The 22,282-nt window shown below is 47.6% G+C and overlaps 1 protein-coding gene across 15 annotated transcripts in view; it reads left to right on the forward strand.

Moving 5' to 3' along the window:
* LOC139548968 (histone-lysine N-methyltransferase MECOM-like) overlaps positions 1–22,282 on the forward strand; it is a 173,110-nt gene that overhangs the window by 144,828 nt on the left and 6,000 nt on the right. For 2 of the 15 annotated variants that reach the window (XM_071358948.1, XM_071358963.1), the window contains 11 exons: positions 79–213; positions 5,874–5,976; positions 6,197–6,449; positions 6,742–6,913; positions 7,270–7,450; positions 11,750–13,172; positions 13,373–13,463; positions 14,555–14,581; positions 18,441–18,607; positions 19,477–19,554; positions 21,346–21,515. In XM_071358948.1, the coding sequence (XP_071215049.1) occupies positions 79–213; positions 5,874–5,976; positions 6,197–6,449; positions 6,742–6,913; positions 7,270–7,450; positions 11,750–13,172; positions 13,373–13,463; positions 14,555–14,581; positions 18,441–18,607; positions 19,477–19,554; positions 21,346–21,515 (2,800 nt within the window). The remainder of the gene's footprint in view (positions 1–78; positions 214–5,873; positions 5,977–6,196; positions 6,450–6,741; positions 6,914–7,269; positions 7,451–11,749; positions 13,173–13,372; positions 13,464–14,554; positions 14,582–18,440; positions 18,608–19,476; positions 19,555–21,345; positions 21,516–22,282) is intronic. The other 13 variants (XM_071358950.1, XM_071358949.1, XM_071358954.1 and 10 more) reach the window with 13 other exon arrangements.

Consider the following 22,282-nt stretch of genomic DNA (forward strand, 5'->3'; position numbering starts at 1 on the left):
TGGACACAGTAACCTGTGCAGAATCAGATAGAGATCAAAGTGTTAACCCTCCCCCCTCCCCTCTCTACCTCTCTCCAGATCTTGGACGGGTCGGGCCATGTAAAGTTCTGTGTGGATGCCAGCGAGCCTGATATCGGGAGCTGGCTGAAGCACATCCAGTTCTCCCCCACGGCCCACCAGCACAACCTGACGCCGTGCCAGATAGATGATCAGGTATGTGAAGAGGAGACCGCCCTCCTGCCTGCCACAGGGCCTTAGTGAACCCCCATGTCCTGCCTGCCTGTTGTTATGTTATAAGGTGTTATTGTGATCTAGTTCAGATAGCCCCTGTGCGGCCCACCCTGCGTTCAGTATCAGCCCCCCTCTCCTCACACACGCACACACACACGCACACGCACACGCACACACACACACACCCTGCCTCCGAGGGCCCATCTGTGTGTTGTGTTTCTGTGTAATTGTGTCTTGGCTTCGGTGTGTCGAGGACCACAGGGCCAGATCACACACACCACACACGGCTGCTGTGCTGATAGTCACAGACACTTCACACACGCTTGCACTGTAAACTTCCAGATATGTGTGGAATGCCCCATGGCTCTTTCTCTCCTCACCTGGGAAAGACAGGACAGGAAGGCCTATCTGACACATAGGGGCATTTTCACTTCACTCATTCACTGGTTAAATCGTATTTTATGGACTCAGACTACACACACACACACACACACACACACACACACCACACACACACACACACACACACACACCACACACACACACACACACACACACCTATAGTAAGGGAGACTTTATTTGACATGGACAGTGCATTCCATGTCTTGATGGAAGATAAATTGATAGAAAAGTTTGCATCACTTTTCATTACTTCTTCATAAATAGTTTCTAAATACTTGTATATGTTGCAGATAACAGATAAGGAATCGGTTTCAAATGTAATATTGATGACTGGATGTAATTTGTAACTAAAAACATTGTGATCGTGATTATACTCATCATTAACATGATCATAACGTCACTATACAAACGGTTATTTAACACTCCAAATTATTGTATTTTGAGAGGAAGACTACTTCAGATTTGTATTTGACACGGTAGTATAATGAATCCCAATGGGTGTGTCCCAGTTGTCACCCTATTTGCTATAGTGCACTATGTATGCCCCCTATAAGAGCTCTGGTCCAAAGTAGTGCACTATGTAGGGATTAGGGTGCCATTTGAGACGCAACCAATGTGATGCAGTGTTTGATGTAGCCTTCTGATTGGCCCTCTCTGAGGTGTGACTGACTGTTTTCACTGTGGTTCTGCTCGGGTAGCTGTCTAAGTCTGGCCTGGATCATGGACAAGGCTGTGATGAGATTATTGTTAGGTACCACACACTGTCACAACACTGTCTTCACGTCTTCCGGACAACCCTCATGTTTTTCATAGCACAGTAACGGCCCACAAAGCCTGTCTAGGCGTAAGTTACGTGTGTAAAGTGGAGTGGTCTGGTTGGATGTCAGGAAAGTCTGTCAGTTATGCCTGTTTCTATCAGAGTATGAATGTGTGTGTTTGTTTGTCTTTTATATGCCTCTTTATCCACACGCTGTGCAGGATCGGGCCCTTTAGCAGGACTATGTGAATGTTCATTGCGGTTCTGATGGCTCCCCGTGCTCCTCATCCTAAAGCTGGAAGTGAGGAATGTAGTCCCTTACCTCCTTCCAACAGGTTTTACAGCTGCTGGGAAGTGCTGACTGTGAAGTCAGCCTGAAACCACATATTACACCCTCTTACACAATCAGTCCCACATTGTGGACTAACCTGGCTTCAATCCTCTTATTTCTGACCTAGTCCTGTTTATAATAGAACTTTATGTCCAATCTCAAGAGGGTGAGGAAAGTAAAGGAGAGGAAGAGGGGAGTGGAGGAAGGGAGGAGAGAGAAGAAAGAGAGCTAGAAGAACTGTCAGTGGTTCCTACTTGTTTGTGTGTGTGTGTGTGTGTGTGTGTGTGTGTGTGTGTGTGTGTGTGTGTGTGTGTGTGTGTGTGTGTGTGTGTGTGTGTGTGTGTGTGTGTGTGTGTGTGTGTGTGTGTGTGTGTGTGTGTGTGTGTTCGGCGTAGAGCATAGCAAGGCTTGCGTAGTGCTGCAGCAGTATGGCGTGTGTGATCATGTCTTAGCTGTAGGGTTTAAGAGCTGGTCAAAGTTAGCTAAGTATAAACATGTGTAACATGTTATTTTAAACAGTGTTATTACCGATAACAATAACTATTCTTTAACGCTCTGCAATGCAGTCGGTGACTATTGGGTCTCATTCAATCAATGATCTGAGATCAGATCTGTTGGGAGTAAAAACTGTTGTTTTTTTCAGCACCGTAGCGGTGACTAAAACTGCTCTCTGGTCAGATTCACCTGTGATCATCACTGAGCATTGTACAGAGAACATATTTGAAGTATATTTAGTATGGAAATGTCTCACACGTACAGTAGCCTACATGGGACAGGCTGAAGGGTAAATGGATTAGCGGTGTAATTCTCACGATCTGACGAGCGACTAAAGACTCTTTCATAGGACTGTGGATGGATATGAGGGCTAATCTCATTAGCCATATTGATTCTCCCAGGCAGCACAAAGAGACATGAAGTGGATGAATTGACTGTTTTAATGTGTGAAAGGTTCTGTGATCATAGAAATAGACTGGAGAGCTGAGTGTCTCAGTGTGGAAGTGCTGATCTGGGATCTGTTTTGTCTTTTGGATCATAATGATTATGATTATATGGACAGGGAGGAACTGATCCTAGATCAGGGCCCGTATTAATTAAGTGTCTCAGAGTAAGAGTGCTGACCTAGGGTCAGTTTTGTCTTTTGGATCATAATGAATACAATTATATAGACAGGGAGGACCTGATCCTAGATCGGCACTAGCTGGTGGCTGGCATACCTGATAGATGACCTATCTGAGAGGAAGGACGTTGGAGGAACAGAGGGCGTGCCAGTGTCCCGAGGAAAATCGGACTCTTTGTTTGCACTAGTGACTAATGATGTCAAGGTAACCAACTTCTCCAAGATAATAGCCTCTGATACGTCTGAGGTCATGACCTCTACAAGAAACAGAGAGAGAGAGAGAGAGAGAGAGAGAGAGAGAGAGAGAGAGAGAGAGAGAGAGAGAGAGAGAGAGAGAGAGAGAGAGAGAGAGAGAGAGAGAGTGGATTGTGTGTGTGTGTGCATGTGCATGTTTGTGCATGTGTGTCTGCTCATGTGTTTGTCTATGTGTGTGTGTGCGTGTGAGTATGTGTGTTTGTCTAGGTACCTATCCTCAGTGCCTCCTTGTGTTTTATGTTAGCTCAATCCCCCGTTGATAATGCAAGGTAAAAAAGTCTAATAATGATTGTGTATCCTGTGACTCCTGGCTGGCTCTGGAGGTCAAGGCTTGGGGCTCTAGAGGTCAAGGCTTGGGGCTCTGGAGGTCAAGGCTTGGGGCTCTGGAGGTCAAGGCTTGGGGCTCTAGAGATCAAGGCTTGGGGCTCTGGAGGTCAAGGCTTGGGGCTCTGGAGGTCAAGGCTTGGGGCTCTGGAGGTCAAGGCTTGGGGCTCTAGAGGTCAAGGCTTGTGGCTCTAGAGGTCAAGGCTTGGGGCTGTAGAGGTCAAGGTTTGGGGCTCTAGAGGTCAAAGCTTGGTCCTACAGAGGTCAAGGCTTGGGGCTCTCTCTCCTCAGTGGTTCCCGTCTAGTCCAAAGGTGTGGCTGGCTGGCCCTCACAGTGTGAAATCAGACACTGTTCTTATCTAGCTCTCTGTTATTTCTAGCTACTGTCCGTTTACAGCCCCAGACTAGGCTTCTCTCACTCTGTGTCAGCCTGCTCTTATAGGGGCAACTCATAAGGCTTTTTGAGAGGAGTTGGAGATCTGTACAGTGCAGAAACGTACAACCAGTTTGTGTGTTTGTGTGTGTGTGTGTGTGTGTGTGTGTGCTGGCGTGTATGTGTGTTTCGGGGTGTGTACGGTATGTTTGTTTGTGTTTGTTTGAGTGTTTGTCCGTGGCGGCCCACAGGGAAGGGGTGTTGCTGAGGGGAATTCCCCCATGTTGGTACTCACTGCAGTGCCTGTGTGCCAGATTGTACACCATCTGCACAAGAGCAGAGATACTAGCTGCAGTAACTCGCTCCCCGCGGCCACATTCTGCCCCCTCTGTGCCACGGTCCACTAGCGGCTGTACCCTAAACCCAGATCAATTTGTGCTGTCTTGCCAACTCTTTGTCACTCATTGTCACGCAAGACATCACAAACGAATCTGGGATCAGGCTAGCTGTACCCCTGATAGCTTTTCAAAGACTCTATCAGTTTCTGAGGGAGGAATCCCTGCAGCCCTAGACGGCTGTCTGAACTGCTCTTTTATTGTTCCCAACCATCGATATTATTGTGGCCTGTTGGTCTGAGGGCTAAAGTCCTGGACCGAGAGCTGTTGACCGCCTCTAGACCGGCAAGAAGGAGCTGGGAGGGGGTGAGAGGGGGGTCTATACAGACGAGGGGGGCAGCTGAGAGAGCTAGCCGCTCGGCTATCGGAACCCTCTCAGTTCCCTGCATTCTCCTCCTGAACAATGGGGTCGAGGCTGGCTCCCCTCTGACCAGGCCGCTTGGCCCTCGCTGCCGCCACGCCACACTGATGTCATGGCGAGCCGGGTACGTTATCTCCCAGGGCCAGTGTCCCTGTGACCCGCACCCTTGTCAGTGTCCCTGTGACTCCCCTGTCATATTTCTAATAACCCCCCCCCCTTCCCGTCCAAATGTCACCACGGTGCTGTAAGGGAAGTTAGTAAGTTAAACCTTCAAGGTGTGCCAAAAATAACGCCATCTGTGATTGTTTGGGAGAGCATGTATTGTGTTCGTATGGGAAGTCCCAGAGATCTCAGGGTCTCTCAGATGACCCATTCACTATAGCCCCCCCCCCCCCCCCCCCCCACACACACACACACCTTGGAGTGTGTGGATTGTGTGTGTAGTGTGTAGTAGTGTCTGTGAATGTGTGTTTGTGTGTGGCGTAGTGTATATGCTGTGCATGTAAGTGTTTGCCTTTCAATGTGTACTGTATACATGTAGCTCCACAGGTAGTCATGTGACCCTTAGTACTGTACATCTCTACATGTTTCTGTCACCGTGCACTAGGACCATGAGCATATAACAGTTATTTTTGATAAAGCATAGCATGATACTGGTATAGAGTCGGCAGGTGGAGTTTTGGCTACTCTATAAATACACACACACACACACACACACACACACACACACACACACACACACACACACACACACACACACACACACACACACACACACACACACACACACACACACACACACACACACACACACACACATATGTCACCATGCACTGCAGCAGTAAACACACACACACACACACACACACACACACACACACACACACACACACACACACACACACACACACACACACACACACACACACACACACACACACACACACACACACACACACACACACACAGCATCACAAATATGTCACCATGCACTGCAGCAGTACCACACCTCCCAACACCTTTTACTGCCTCTTCCTCTGAGGTCCCGTCGTGTTGAGAGCATTCTACTACTGACAAATTATATGGCCCTCTCTGCTTCACGCTCAGCCCCCAATATCCTCCCTGTTTTCTAAACCATGTGTGTGTGTGTGTGTGTTGAGTCAACATTTGTCTGCTTTCTGCATCAGAGTGTTTTTGTTTCAGTGAAGTGGAGGTGGGTGTGTTATATGGTGTTGGTTGACAAGGTTTTGAGTGTGTGCGTATGTACTCATGTATGTATATGCTGTAATTTCGTATGTTTAAATCTGTGTGTGTGTGGGTTTTGCAGATCTTCTACAGAGTGACTCGAGAGATTCAACCAGGAGAGGAGCTGCTTCTGTACATGAAGGCAGAGGATTATTCATGTGACAGCATGGCTCCTGATATGCACGGTCAGTTCACACACACACACACACACACACACACACACACACACACACACACACACACACACACACACACACACACACACACACGCACACGCACACGCACACGCACACACATACACATACACACACAAATATACACACATACACACACACACACACATAAACAACACACATACACACACACACACACCTAAGATATTCCTCCCCTTCCCCCCCTGTCCAGAGGAGAGACAGTATCGCTGTGAGGATTGTGACCAGCTCTTTGAGTCTGTCTCTGAGCTGCTGGACCACCAGAAGGTTCCATGTGGGACACCCACCTCAGCCTTCCTGGGGAACCCTGGAGGGGACAGTAGTGATCTGGAGGGCCCCGAAGGCCTGGAGCCCCACGACCTGCACCTGTCCCACAGCCTCAGCCACGACCACGACGGCCCCCAGGAGTGTAAGGAGTGTGACCAGGTGTTCCCCGACCTCCAGAGGTGAGAAGGCGTCCTCTTTCCCCCTTGTTGATAGGACCGGGAAAACTCAGTGCCCCTCAGCTCAGAACCCCTCTATGTCACTCAACCTGCACCCCCCTCACATGCCTGATGACGGCTGCATATCAACCTGAATCTATAGTTGTCTTTTGAACTGTTATTGATCCTGGGTAAGGTCCTTGTTTGCACACTTTGTTCATGTTACTTTATTGGGTTGTTTTTAGTTGAGAGTCTAGTGAGGCAGAGGGTTGGAATAATGTTCCTCTGTCTGTCTGTCTGTGCGTCTCTCCTACAGTCTGGAAGCTCACTCTCTGTCTCACTCAGAGGAGAGGGAATACAAGTGTGACCAGTGCCCCAAGGCCTTCAACTGGAAATCCAACCTGATTCGTCATCAGATGTCACATGACAGTGGCAAGCACTACGAATGTGAAAACTGCACAAAGGTACAGTCATGTACCTGCTCAAAGGTACAGTTGTGTTTGGGTGGGTAGGTGGGTGTATGTTACTAGAGCAGGGCTCTCCAACGCTGTTCCTGGAAAGCTACCATCCAGTACGTTTTCACTCTAACCCTCATCTAGCGTACCTGATTCTAATAATTAGCTGGTTGATAAACTGAATCAGTTGTACCTAATCTTAGATTAGGTACAACTGGGGTTGGAGTGAAAACCTACAGGAACAGGGTTGGAGAGCCCTGTATTTGAGTATATTTTGTGTTTAGTTGAATGTGTGAACAAGTGTGTGTGCATGCATCTTCTACATGTACTGTATCCATAGTCGCAGATGGGTGACCCCCCCGTGTGTCCCCCTCGTCGTCCCCCCCCAGCAGGTGTTCACAGACCCCAGTAACCTGCAGAGGCACATCCGCTCGCAGCACGTGGGGGCGCGGGCTCACGCCTGTCCCGATTGCGGGAAGACCTTTGCCACGTCCTCTGGCCTGAAACAGCACAAGCACATCCACAGCAGTGTCAAGCCCTTCATATGTAAGTCACTCAGACCCTTCATATGTAAGTCTGCACGCTTTTTCCACATATTCTACTAGCTTGTTAGAACTCATTTAGAAAAATCGCTAAAACGCCCCGTCTCTTATGTTCTGACCTGGTCATAATACTGGTTGACATGTGAGTTACTACATGATCGATTTTAACGCAGTCCCATACCTATTTTGACCCTCTCATTGTTTTAAATGAGAGGGTCATAAGGTGAATGCACCAATTTGTAAGTCGCTCTGGATAAGAGCGTCTGCTAAATGACTTAAATGTAAATGTAAATGTTAAAGGGGAATTTTACTTGAAAACCATTTCTTCATATATTCTTCATTAGTCCACTTTTGATACAGTCCCAGAAAATTGTGCATGTCGACATTCAACTTTTGAAGATATGTTGCTTCCAGTCTCCTGAAGCCCTAAATCAAGCAAGAGCAAAACATCTCTTTAGGATTCATTTAGCATATTCATGAGAATCTTCCAGGAAGTAAACACAGATCTTCTATTATAATAGCTATGACGCTTTACATATATGTGCAAAATAAAATGTTAACCATATTAACAGTACACTGATGAGAACTATGTGAAAAGGTGGTTTTAGGGTCAAATGCCCCTTTAAATATCAGTCCTTTAAGTACTTAAAGAAACTCCATGCAGTAGCACTTTAATATTAATTTATATTATTTGGTATTATTTATTATCTATCAATTTTGAATATCATTGAATGTAATATGTTGTGATTGTAGGATTAATTCTATACATTTAATGTAGGAAATGTTGAATGGTACTGAATTGTGACATTTTGAAAATGGCATGTTGATTTTGGTAATATGTACATATCTATAAGATTGCATAAGGAGAACATAAAATGTTTAATTCCACAGGAATTGTAGTCACAGGGGAGTGCTGTTTTGAAGGAGAATGGCATTTCTGTTATTAGCTGAACAACAGCAGTACGTGTCCCATGCCCCCATCTCAGCAACCGCACACCTTGTTGACCCAATGACCCCTAGCAATGACCTCACACTATGACCTCACGTTTTAACCCTACTGTTGTCCCACACATTGACCTGTTCAACCATCCGTGAACCCCCCCCCCCGTTGACCCCAGAGCTCATACATTTGATCCCACTCTCCTTCACACTCCCTGTAAATGCCAACCCTGTGGTCAAACATTACAGCCACAACCACAACACTTAATGACCAGACCCCAGTTTTGCTTTTCAGAGAAAACACATTTTCAGAGTTTTTCCTTGTTAGGTCAGGTAGTCAGGAAAATCTTCTGGCCCCAATAATGATTTCTCACACTTTCACCTCACACACAAAGCACAATGATCTTCACCCTTTGACCCCAGCTCCGTGACCCCACACACAGGGCAGAGGGGCTTGGTCCGCCTGCGGACCCCCATCTCCCCCCTCCCCTCCCTCCCCCTCTAAATGCACCATTCCACGCAAATAGCAACCACATGTCCCCTCCACCGTGCGCCGAATGGGAGTCCATTTGCAGTAATCAGTTGAAAATATGCAGGTTTGAAAAAAGCTAATGCCTGTGTAAAAAGACAGAACACCCTCTGCCCTGACAGATGTGTTAGAGACCATGTGTGTGTCCGTCTTCCGCCTTGGTTTGTCTGTGTGAACAGTATGTCGGTCAGCGTACTGTATTGTATATGCGTGTGTGTGTGTGTCCATGTGTGTGTACGTGTGTGTGTGTGTGTGTGTGTGTGTGTGTGTGTGTGTGTGTGTGTGTGTGTGTGTGTGTGTGTGTGTGTGTGTGTGTGTGTGTGTGTGTGTGTGTGTGTGTGTGTGTGTGTGTGTGCCAGCGTATGTGCCTGCGTGTGTCCATGCCTGTGTGTGTGTGTGTGTGTGTGTGTGTGTGTGTGTGTGTGTGTGTGTGTGTGTGTGTGTGTGTGTGTGTGTGTGTGTGTGTGTGTGTGTATGTACATGCATGTGTGTGTGTGTCCATGCCTGTGTTTGGGTGTGTGTACATGCACGTGAGTGTACATGCATGTGTGTGTTTGTACCAAGGTAGAAATCCTGTGGCTGTGTCTGTCTGAGGAACATTCCGGCCCTGATCTTTCATTCAGACACATGGGTCTGTCTTACTCAAAGCTGCTCTTCACAGGAATGTGTTTATAATATTTAGTTACAGTTTATGGAGACCTGACAAAACACACGTGTGGAGTGGATCAGGTCCCTCACACCCTGTGTGTCATGTGTGTCTGTTGTAAGTCTGTAAATGTCAGCAGTATGTGATTTACAGCCATGGGCTTCTACTCGTTCTACAACAGAGAGGAAACTGATAACAACACCCACGTTAGCCAACGAGCCTCAGGCGCATCAAATATTTACGCCTAGACTCAACATCTCTTGATCAATTACGACGTTGACTCCTTCGAAGACATAATCATTCACTCTGAGACCTTTGCCCTAGATTCAAGGAACATTCATTATTACAAGCATGGTATGCACGTCATTGTCTTTCACAAGTTTCCCAGTACATTTCCATACCACCATATGAAAAAACAAACACCGTTAGACTCCATACTGTATATTGTGATGAGTAAATATTTGAATCAATCACATTCCTATAAACTACAATATTATTCAATATCATACATATTTTTGTTTTGAGTATGTTTTGATATGAAATTGTCATCCAATTTCCATTTTTACAGATGCCAATGCCAAAGAATATATAAAATAGAGAATTCCAATACAGAATATGAAACAGAATTACTATTATCCAGAAGCTACTGTATGTACAGATATGATCTCTATACTGTTAATTTTTTATCTAGCTATCATCTAGCCCAGGGATCTCCAACCTTTTCTAGCTTGAGAGCTACTTAAAAAAAACTTGTCACAAGCTACTCAGAATACCTTTTTTGTGGTCTGGAAGAAGAAGAAAACATTGATTATTTGGTGTAATTCCCCTTTAATTGTGCGTCTGGCCCTTAGATTGCTCATCGAGCGAGTGAGGAATGATGGTTCTGTACTGCTGCTGCTCATTTCATGGCAAAGTTTGCAAATAATAGATACAAATGATATACTTCTGCCAAGTAAGGCTACTTTGCAGTTATCATTTAATTGAGAAGGTTTTGGGGAAAGTATTTCTGTCAACCCACAATATGGTTATCACATAAACCTGCTACAGACGGAGTGATAGACAAACGTTCGACGCACGCAGACAGACAGGGCAATATTGCTGTAAATCAATTGGCAGACTTTGGCTTTTTAAGCCAATAGTGGCTGACCAGGGGTGGGATAATGTCAGTGTTGCCGTTGATTAGATAGTAGCTGAGAGCTTGAAGTATCTGATTCTTGTGAGATTTGTTTGTGACAGTTTTCAGTGGAAAACATGAAAAATAGCAGGCACTTTAAGAATTGTTAAGCGAGCTACTCATATGTGGGCTGTGAGCTACTTGGGGTCAACCTGTTGGAGACCCCTGGTCTAGCCACTATGTTCTGTTCAACAATGTGGTCTGCCACATAGCAGGGTTGGCGTCCATGGGGTCAGACAGGGAAGGGACTGTGGGACTGTGGGAAGGTTACAGTGAGCTAGATGACAGGGACAGGGGGGAGTGGGGGGTGAGAGGGGAGGCGGGCAGCGGAGGACGTGAGCCCTGTCCCTGGGAACCCGGACCTGCAGGATAGGATTCATTCAACTCTGCTTCCTTCACGGGCTCAAAATAGAGCCATTGTGCCTTGTGTCTGCAAGTGAGTCTGTGTGTGTGTGTGTCATGTGTTATGTGATATTTTAATATCTGTGAATGTGTCTGCATAAATCTATGTGTGTGTGTGTGTGTGTGTGCACTCATATGTGTGTTCTTGTCTATTGTGAGTTATGTGAATATCTATGAATGTGTATGCATGTCCGTGTGCACACGCGTGTGTATGTACGTGTACGTGTGTGTTTGTTTACAGTCTCCTTGGGAGTCTGACCCTGGGAGCACAATGCCTAGAGGTGCACCGTGTTTCATGTGCAGGTGATGCCTTCCACTGACTCGGTCTCAGCCCGAGGAACAAAGCCCCCTGACAATGCTAGGATCTGGCGACTCATCTCATCCCCCCCTTCACCTCACTGAAATAACATTCTCAGACTAGGACATCTTACACACAGCCAGTCTCTCATGTACTGTAGTCCACCATCCTGAAATGCATGTGTAGTGTCACGACTAAAGCCTGGAGGTTTTCCTTACTACTGGATCTAAGGGAAAACTCTTGGCCCTTATGGTCGGAGATGTACTCTGTGTATGTGTGGGTGTATGTGGTGTTGGACATGTCTCTGAGTGCCCCGTGTCTGTCTCCCTCTCCCTGCAGGCGAGGTGTGCCACAAGTCCTACACTCAGTTCTCCAACCTGTGCCGCCACAAGCGCATGCACGCCGACTGCCGCACCCAGATCAAGTGTAAAGACTGTGGCCAGATGTTCAGCACCACCTCCTCCCTCAACAAGCACCGGCGCTTCTGTGAGGGCAAGAACCATTTCACGGCAGGGGGGTTGTTTGCTCATGCCCAGGGCATGTCCCTCCCCGGTGTCCCTGGTGCCATGGACAAGGCCGCTATGGGCGGGATGGGGCACAGCAGTGCCAGCCTGGCAGACTACTTTGGGAACCGGCACCACAGCGGCCTGACGTTTCCGTCCGCCCCTGGCTTCCCCTTCAGCTTCCCGGGCCTGTTCTCTTCTGGACTGTACCACCGACCCCCTCTCATCCCGGCCACCTCCCCAGTCAGACGGCCCCTAGGTCCAGGTACGGAGCACAGCAAGGGCCCCCTCCTGTCGCCCAGCCCCAGGGCCCAGGAGGCCAGAGAGCTGCTCAAGACCCTCCGCAAGGAGGCATCGCCCGGCAATGAGCAGCCACAGGGGACAGAGCAGCGACAGGCCCAGGGCTCCTCCTCCAAGCAGAGGCACGGCGGCGGCAAGATGAGCAGCCAATCAGAGAGCAGTGACCTGGATGACGTGAGCACGCCCAGTGGGAGTGACCTGGATACCACGTCAGGCTCGGAGCTGGAGAGCGACATGGAGAGCGAAGGCCTGCGGGAGAGGGCACCCCGGGAGAACGGGAAGGGGCCCAAGAGGAATGCGGGCGGAGGGCCCCAGAGCCCCACCACCCTGATCAGTAACCATACTAAGGAGTTCCAAGGCGGCCCCGCCTTGTTCCCTCCCTCGCTGGACGAGCACACGGCTGTCTCAGGGGCGGTCAATGACTCCATCAAGGCCATCGCCTCCATCGCTGAGAGGTACTTTGGCTCCACGGGGCTGGCGGGCCTGCAGGACAAGAAGGTAGGCGCCCTGCCCTACCCCTCCATGTTCCCCCTGCCCTTCTTCCCAACCTTCTCCCCACCCGTCTACCCCTTCCCAGAGAGAGAGCTCAGACCTCCAGGCCTCAAGGGGGAGCCCCAGTCCCCACCTGACGAACCCACCAAGAAAGGCCAGAGCAGGACCTCTGAGTCGCCCTTTGACCTTACCACCAAGCGCAAGCAGGAGGAGAAGGTCCCCTCCCCCTTTACCCCCGTCTCCAATTCCAAAGCGGAGGCCTCCTCACGTTCCACCAATCAGGACCAGCCGCTGGATTTGAGCATGGGCGGCACAAGGCACCGCAGCAGTAGCCGCACCTCCCGGAGGGAGGAGTCGAAGAAGATCCACGTGTTTGGAGAAGACAAGGCAGGGGTGGAGCTTCCTAAAGCCGACACCTCTCTGCAGCACGCTAGGCCCACCCCCTTCTTCATGGACCCAATCTACAGGTACTGTGAATCTCTAGAACTAAACCTCCCCAGTTCAAATATCACTCACTATCAGACTCATTTAGACCCGCTGTGGGTTGTTATATTCTGTGTTAGCAATATGTGTCTTTAACTTCCTATAGGTACTTTTCCCTATATTGTTGGATGTGAATGTCTTTGAGAGTGTCGGTGTCTAAGAACTGATAGAGTTGTAATATTAGCAGGGTTGAGAAGAGGAAGATGACCGATCCGTTTGAGGCTCTGAAAGACAAGTACATGCGGCCCGCCCCCGGCTTCCTCTTCCATCCACAGGTAGGTCCTGTCCTGTCCTGTCTCAGTGTTACTGTAGCTTCACAGGGACAGCCAGACCAGGGGACCTTTTTGGTTTTGAGGCCCAGGCACGGTGAGGCAATCTGGGGTTGGTCTGGGGGTGGTCCGAGGTGGTCTGGTTGTGATGGGGACCAGAGCCAGTGTTTAGTCTGATCCATGCTAAAGCATGTTTGGGTCTGGTCTGTCCTGTTCTCAGCTATTTGAACCAGATGTGGGAGAATGTGGAAGACTGAAAAGGGCACAAAGTGACACGTCCTCACATATATGTGTCTTTGACTAAAATATAAAAAATTATACCCTTTTAGTTGCAGAATTTTGCCCCCGGACTCTACGCTGCCTGTGATTTCTCTATCGTGTGTAATGTGACTCAGTGTGTGTGTGTGTGTGTGTGTGTGTGTGTGTGTGTGTGTGTGTGTGTGTGTGTGTGTGTGTGTGTGTGTGTGTGTGTGTGTGTGTGTGTGTGTGTGTGTGTGTGTGTGTGTGTGTGTGTGTTGACATGCGTTCACTCTTCCCAGCAGTGAAAATTGGCCCGTAGGAAAAGTGAAAACATTTTCTCAGGGTCTGCTGTTTTTTACTGACCGTTTCAGGCCTAGTTTTTACTGACTGTTTCAGGCCTAGTTTTTACTGGCTGTTTCAGGCCTGGTTTTTACTGGCCGTTTCAGGCCTAGTTTTTACTGGCTGTTTCAGGCCTGGTTTTTACTGGCTGTTTGAGTCGTCTGATTTATGTCCCCTCTCCACACTCTGTGAACCAGTCTCTAGCTCTGTAACGCCACATGGCCGTGGCACGTGGCTTAATGAGGTGTCCTATCAGTAGAAACAGTAACAGCGTTTAGGCCATTTTTATTACTTTACGATGTTTGGACACACAAATCAGTCCCAGAAACACTCTGACCACAGGGGCTCTTTATTTTGCAGTTGTACATTTTTGGGTTAGGGGTTTGTTACCAAGTCACCTGACCCCTTGTGACATCCTCATCCCCCAACCAATGCCCATGTGCTTCCAATAAAAAGCTGTTGATCCGTGGTCTACTTCCTGGTTCTGACTGCTCTTTTCCTTCTGTCCCGCCCCTCAGTTTCGTATGCCAGATCAGAGATCCTGGGTAAGTTTCCTCTATACCTATATGTCTCTGTGCTTCTGCCTCCCCTAGACCCCCAGACTCCCCCTGTGTGTGCATGGGTCCTCATCATAACACCCTCCATGTCACTCAGCCTGCGCATTGCTCTGGCCAATCTCCAGCAACTACTGACCAGGCATCATCCAATCACAAGCCATCAATTCTTATCGATGGATTTTAGACTTGTTTTTTGATCACATTAAAAAAACATGGTTTTCTCAGCTTGCAAGCGATCTGCTTTTTCACTCATTTTGGTGAAAAATTCATGTAAACGTTCAGATTAATTTCTAATCACTAATTTGTCCACATGACAGGCCTGGGATTTCTAGCAGGGTTCCACCCTGTACTGTTAATGACACTGAGGGTTCTATATATATTTGCTTATTTGGAGAGTGAGGCAGTGCTGTTGGAATGGGCACAGAGCGGGTGAGATGAGGGGGGGGGGCAGGGGGGACTGCTTTGCATCAGCGCGAGGGTAACAGTCTCTTAGGGACCCAGGGAGGGAGGGGGAGTTCCTCCCTCTGACATCTGTTTCCAGATAAGATCAACAATTGAGAATGCATCTCGCTAATTAAGGCGCTCTCAGCATCACTGACATCTGAAGATAACTAATCAACAGCTGGCCCCACAGAGACACTACGGCAACAAGCAAGTTCAGACAGGAGGGGGGTTACATCAAAAGGGGATTTTGGGGGAATCACATTTAAGTAAATGTGTAGGTATTTATCCTCCTTGTTCCCACAATTAGACTTCTCACAATCTGTATTATATCAAATGAGATCTAGAGAACCTGACTTAAAATCTATACAAATCTATAAAATGTCAAAGGCTTTAGAGCCTTTAGAGACGATACAGAGTGTTCTCACAGAGAGAGTAACACAGCTGAACTGAACAGCCAGAGAGCAAGGAGAACGAGTGTGTATCAGAGGGAGGGTTGCCTCAGTAGACAGAAAAACAGCCAGGGTGCGCCTAGCCGTTTCAGCCTCAGCCTCTCGCTCTCAAACTAAAGTGTCTTATCTTGCACGACGGCTCAATATGGCGGACAGTTTTAGGGCTCCTAATGCGCGGGCGAGTTATGGCCTCTCATTGAGCAAGGAGGGAAACAAACTGAGCTTTAGCCCCCATGCCCATAAAGAGCCCCTATGAAATACATATTGCACATTCACAAGAAATATGGAAGCATTTCACCCCCACCTTTCCCTCCCGTTCCCCTCCTCACGAGGGAGCCTTTGATTCACGGCACGGAGCATTGGCATATTCATAATCAAACGGACCTGACACCCCACATCCTCCCGCAGTCGGAACTTTATACCCAACCGTCACTCTTAATCAGCCCTGGCCTATAACGTCTTTGGTCATTCATCATCGATCAGTTTCTCCATCTCTGTGTTCTCTCTGCTCTTTTTCTGTCTGTCTGTCTGTCTGTCTGTCTGTCTGTCTGTCTGTCTGTCTGTCTGTCTGTCTGTCTGTCTGTCTGTCTGTCTGTCTGTCTGTCTGTCTGTCTCTTGCTCTCTCATTCTTCCTTTCACTCCCTCTCTCTACCGCTCCCTCTCAATCTTTCTTTCTTCCTCTCTCTCTCTCTCTCTCTCGCTCTCTCTCTCTCTCTCTCTCTCTCTCTCTCTCTCTCTCTCTCGCTCTCGCTCTCGCTCTCGCTCTCTGTCTCGGTAAAGTCTCAGAGTAACATGGGGCTGGAACAGTGAGATGGAATGTCAGGCAGTGAACAGGGCCCATGGCGCTGCCGGAGGCCCCCAATCACTACTGATTTGTTACCTTATTGAAATAAGAATAAGGAACACAATCAAAATTCAATACACACAAAATAATGCAAATTTGTGGCACCTTAAAAAAAGCTGTCCAGTGCTAGATAGGCTGATAGGCTGACAGGTCCCGCAGCATGCTGGGACATCATCCCCCCCTCCTTCCTCTTCTCCTCCCCCATCCCTCCATCCCGCCCCCTCTCAGCACAGCGATATCATTATTGCCCGTGTCTGGCCCTTGATCAGTAATGTCAACATCTTTCATATTGACGAATGTGCTGTCTGCCTGCATTGTGCACCGAATGGTTTAGAGCCCAGCAGTGGATATGAATCACTCCTCTGCCCCTGCACACACACAGCGTGCGCACAGTGTGCACACACACACACACAAACAGACGTAGAGCATGCAAGCACACACACAGAGCAAACAAGCACACAGACACACATTCTCACACATTAACACACTCTTTCTTTCTTTCTCGCTCACACACACAAACACACACACACACACACACACACACACACACACACACACACACACACACACACACACACACACACACACACACACACACACACACACACACACACACACACACACACACACACACACACACACACACACATTCTCTCACAGACATTGTTGGCAGTTAATCAATTATGACCACCATGCAGCACACACACAAACACTAATACACACACAAACACACAAACACACAAACACGAACACGAACACACACACAGACGTACACACCATCTGACATGTACATATATTTCCACTTTCCTCCAAGGATTTTATGCATATTTGATGAAAGCAAATGTTAGCCTTCATTAGTAAATTGCATACAGTCCTTCTGTGTGTGTGTGCGTGTGTGTGTGTGTGCGTGTGTGTGTGTGTGTGCGTGTGCGTGTGTGTGTAAAACACAGTTGATTACATTCATACACCACCTGACCTGACTTCCACTGTCCACTAGTCGTGGAATAAAGCTGCATAATATTCCCATATACAATACCCTAATACCAGCCCTGGAAATGACAGTCAGTAACACTCTGATCTGTGTAAAGTACAGTATTGGTTTCTATCTTCAATATTGCCTAGTTTGAATACAGCCTTGATTTGTGGTGTCTCTCAACTCAATGCCAGGCAGAGATTCTCTCTGAAGAGCTTCTATCTGGAGAGCCTCTCTCTGAAGAGCCTCTCTCTGGAGAGCCGCTCTCTGAAGAGCCTCTCTCTGGAGAGCCTCTCTCTGAAGAGCCTCTCTCTGGAGAGCCTCTCTCTGGAGAGCCTTGGAGAGCCTCTCTCTGGAGAGCCTCTCTCTGGAGAGCCTTGGAGAGCCTCTCTCTGGAGAGCCTTGGAGAGCTTCTCTCTGAAGGACTATACTTGTGTTGTAACATCATGCCCCCTTTTCTCTGCTCATATACACTGCTGCCACTAGCTTCGGGGGCAACTTGGGGAATCTTTAGAGACATTGGGCTGGATTATTCACTCCCTTGGTTGTGCATCATTCTGGTGGGTGGCGACGGAAAATATCCCTAATCTAATGTGTCGGGCTCCACCAAAATAACTTTTCCCACCACCAAAGGCATATCCGTCATCTCTAGGAACACTACTTATCAGTTGTAAGGTTAAATGTGTCCCTCGCTATCAAATAAATCCAACTGCCTAGTTAGACCACACACTTCAAGCAAAACACTTCCTACCACGTAATCTACCACTGTCTGTACAGCAGCAATGTGGTGCGGTTCGGACAAAGTGTGATTCAGAGCTTTATTTGATAGCGAGGGACACATTTAACCTTACAACTGGTAAGTAGTGTTCTAGAGATCATAGATATGCCTTTGTTGATGGGGGGGAAAAAAATCGTTTTTGTTAAGTCGCAGACATTAGGTTAGAGAATGATGCGCAGGCAAGGCAGTCAGTAATACAGCCCAATGTCCCAGAAGACTCCAGAAGTTGCCCCTGAAGTTATGCTGAAACCTGCCAGGTGGTCAATTGAAATAAGGTGTGTTACTGACTGACTTACTTGGTTAAATGAAGGTTCAATAAAGGTTTTCCCTGACCATTCATGTGACATGTCTCTCCTCAGATGTCGGCCATTGAGAACATGGCGGAGAAGCTGGAGACGTTTGGTTCGCTTAACCCCGAGTCAGGTGACCTGATGCGCTCCGTCCCCTCCATGTTTGACTTCCGAGCCCCGCCCACTGCCCTCCCCGAGACGCTACTGCGCAAGGGCAAGGAGCGCTACACCTGCAGGTAACCACGGAAACCGTTTACCGCAAATAGTACCAGAGGTTGTTTTGGAGATTTTATACAACTGTATAAAATCAGTTTTATTTTTTCTTCACACTACTTCATCTCTGATTTTGGCCTCGTGACTTTCTGATTGAAAGTCCCACGGTTTTGGTAAATTCCTCTTTCTGTACTTCTAAATTCATGAATTGAGTTGGATTGAATTGAATTTGATTGAATTGAATTGGAATAGACCCTAAATCTGAAAAGTTAACATGTCCTTGAGTGTATGTCCTATTTCCATTCCATGTCCTTGAGACACATTTCTACTTAATTTCCATGGCTGGCCAGTGTCAACCCTTTGAGGTGACTGTGTGTGCTGTTGCTCCGTGAGGGTCCGTGCTTGGCTCCCTCTCTCTCCCACTGTTTACCCAGGGAGTTGGCCCTGATTAGCAGATTAATACGAGAGGTTTTGGGGCCCCGGCGGCGCTTTGATCTAACGCTTTGCTGTGTGTGTGGACACACCCACTCTCTGCACCTCCCCATTGCTACGTTATACACATAAACTTACTCACACACATTCCATTAGCTTCAAGTGCTGAGTGTGGGAGTGAAATGAATATTCAAATAGCTATTTGTTAGTGGAATTATGCAACCATAAGACAATGCATAAATTATGTTGCACTCCAGGAGGTTTTATCAGTAATTTGATAGAGATATAAGTGATCTTTTGAATCTTTTGGGATTTATTGTGAAAAGGTGTTTTTCCTATTGTGAGTTGTGTGTTGTCAATACTGCATGTTCTAAGATATGCCACATACATTTGAATACATTTTCTGATGGTAATTTTACTCTAAGATGTATGGTGACACGAGGTGTTCTCTGCCCATCAGATACTGCGGTAAACTATTCCCACGGTCTGCCAACCTGACCCGCCACTTACGGACACACACGGGAGAGCAACCGTACAGGTAAGACTCACACACACACACACACACACACACACACACACACACACACACACACACACACACACACACACACACACACACACACACACACACACACACACACACACACACACACACACACACACACACACACACACACACACACACACACACATCATGTGTGAACATTCCCAGCATTAAAGGAGGGTCAGCTATGGAATGAGGGATGTGGGAACAGGAGGTGATCATTCCGTGCTGACAGAATAACATCCCTCTAACCCTCCTCCAACGTCAGTTCGTCTCACCCTGCGAGCACAGACAATACTGAACGAAGACAAGACAGCTTTTCATCACAGTATAAGTCATCTGTTAATGTCTGTCAGATAACCTACACACACTGTCTGAGTCCTCCCAGACAGCCATCGTTCATCTATCAGACCCAGTCCGCTGCTACACGGATGTTTTCCCAGAGAATTCCTGTCCATAATTACGGGCAGCATTCTTGTATGTTTTCCTACGCCGTTAAAAGACTGGGATAATTATCATTCTGCTAAATGTTTTGCCTTATGAAAAATGGTGGCCGACGCCTGGGTGACAGGGGGGGGGTTTGAACTTAAAGATGGGAGAAGGGTGTGGCAGGGAGAGTAAAGGGGGGGGAGAGGGGAACGGGGGGTAAGAAGGAAGTTTGGTGAAAAATGGGGGTGATGAGGACCACGGGCAGATGTCCGGGGGTAGCAGCTGGAATAATGACTGTGATGTCGGAGGGGGCGACTCGGAGCGCGCACACACACACACACACACACACACACACACACACACACACACACACACACACACACACACACACACACACACACACACACACACACACACACACACACACACACACACACACACACACGGACACACACACGGACACACACACAGAGACACGGACACACACAGACACACACACAGACACACACATACAGTACACAGTCCAGGGAAGGCCAGTTGACCACAGGGGAGAACCTCAGGCCTCTGCAGCAGCCTGATAGATTGAGCCTTTACCCGCTGGCACATCATTAAAGATCTCTGCTGTTTATTGCACTTTTTGTGAAGATAACTGGGCGCTCCTGAGGGACGGCCAATCGGGCAAGCTAATTCCAGCTAGAAGAAAAGATGTAATCATCTTGTATAATTTTGCATGGGGGGGGGGGGCTAGGCTCTAACAGATTTGTTGCATGCCTGTTTTGTGAGAGAAGAATGTGATTTGTATTGCGCTGGCGGTAGATAAGAGACAGAGCTGGTTTCACCTTGAACGAGCTCCTCCGTCATGTCTGAAAGAGTGGGGGATGATGGGAGCTGTTCATGAATACGTGTGTGTGTGTGTGTGTGTGTGTGTGTTCCACCGTGAATGTGTACAGTATCATTCAAATCATTCATTGTTAAAGGGATACTTCAGAGTCAGATGAACTCATGGATGCCATTTGTATGTCTCTGCATCCAGTAATAAGGAGGTTAGAGGTAGTTTTGCATGCTAGCAGTTACCATAGACTTCCAGCAATTGCGCTAACACCAGTCAGAATTTACATTAGCAGCTTCCTTCAAACTGCACGCAGAGACATAGAAATGGTATCTACGAGTTCATATGACTAGTAGATAAAGGGCTTCATTGCCAAAGCTCCTTTAAGGCCTATGTCTTTCTTTGTGTGTTTGCTTTTACTGTATCTACTCCAGCATGTGTGTAGTGTATTTGTACTGTTCCCCATGAGTCCCACCTGTTTTGACCTTTGACCTCTAGGAGTGACCCCTACCTATCTGTCTCCTCAGGTGTAAGTACTGCGACCGCTCGTTCAGCATCTCCTCCAACCTGCAACGCCACATCCGCAACATCCACAACAAGGAGAAGCCCTTCAAGTGTCACCTGTGTGACCGCTGTTTCGGCCAGCAGACCAACCTGGACCGTCACCTCAAGAAGCACGAGAACGGTAACCTCTCAGGTGAGAGAGCCCTTGTTACATGAGTGGTGCTTTACTGAAACCTAGGAAATGAACCTGTGTAGTAGTAGTGTACTTACATCCAGTAACTTGCAGGTGCAGGGTGTCATGTAAAAATATACCCAGCGTGAAATAGTTCCCAATCGTTCTGATTGTGACGTCATGTTGTAAAATTTCTCGTAGCGTGAAAATGTTCCCAGCTCTTTATGTGGAGGGCTGAGCTCGTGCGGATGTCTCTCTCTCACCCTTGCTCACCCTTGATTTAGCTAGCTAGCCGGTGGAGATGGCTTGTTCTCAGAAGTGTCCAGTTTTCGCTTGTTTGTATAGGTAAATACAAAAAATAACGTAATGAAAGAAAGACAGATACACATTTTAATGCTCCCGCAGTTTTATTGTGAAATGTTTCGACCCTTACGAACTCCTTTGGGTCCAAGCGTTGCGCAATAAAACTGCGGGAGCATTCAGTGTGTCTTTCTGTCTTGAAATGAACAAAACTGCTGATGAATCAAATCAGATATATTTATATACTGCGTGAGCACTCACTCACTCACTCACTCACTCACTCACTCACTCACTCACTCACTCACTCACTCATTCACTCACTCACCCTCAATTGCCTCCGTAAATTCTCCAGCTGTATATAATGTGAAATGTAATTTACTTACGGTTAAAGAAAGAATTTGGGGAAGCTAAGAAATGAGATTAAATGAATCTGTCGTCCGTCTCTGCGACAACACAATTGCGTTCTGAATGTTCACCGACTCTGCTGC

This window comes from Salvelinus alpinus, chromosome 22, assembly GCF_045679555.1.
Source record: "Salvelinus alpinus chromosome 22, SLU_Salpinus.1, whole genome shotgun sequence".
NCBI classification, from domain to species: Eukaryota; Metazoa; Chordata; class Actinopteri; order Salmoniformes; family Salmonidae; genus Salvelinus; species Salvelinus alpinus.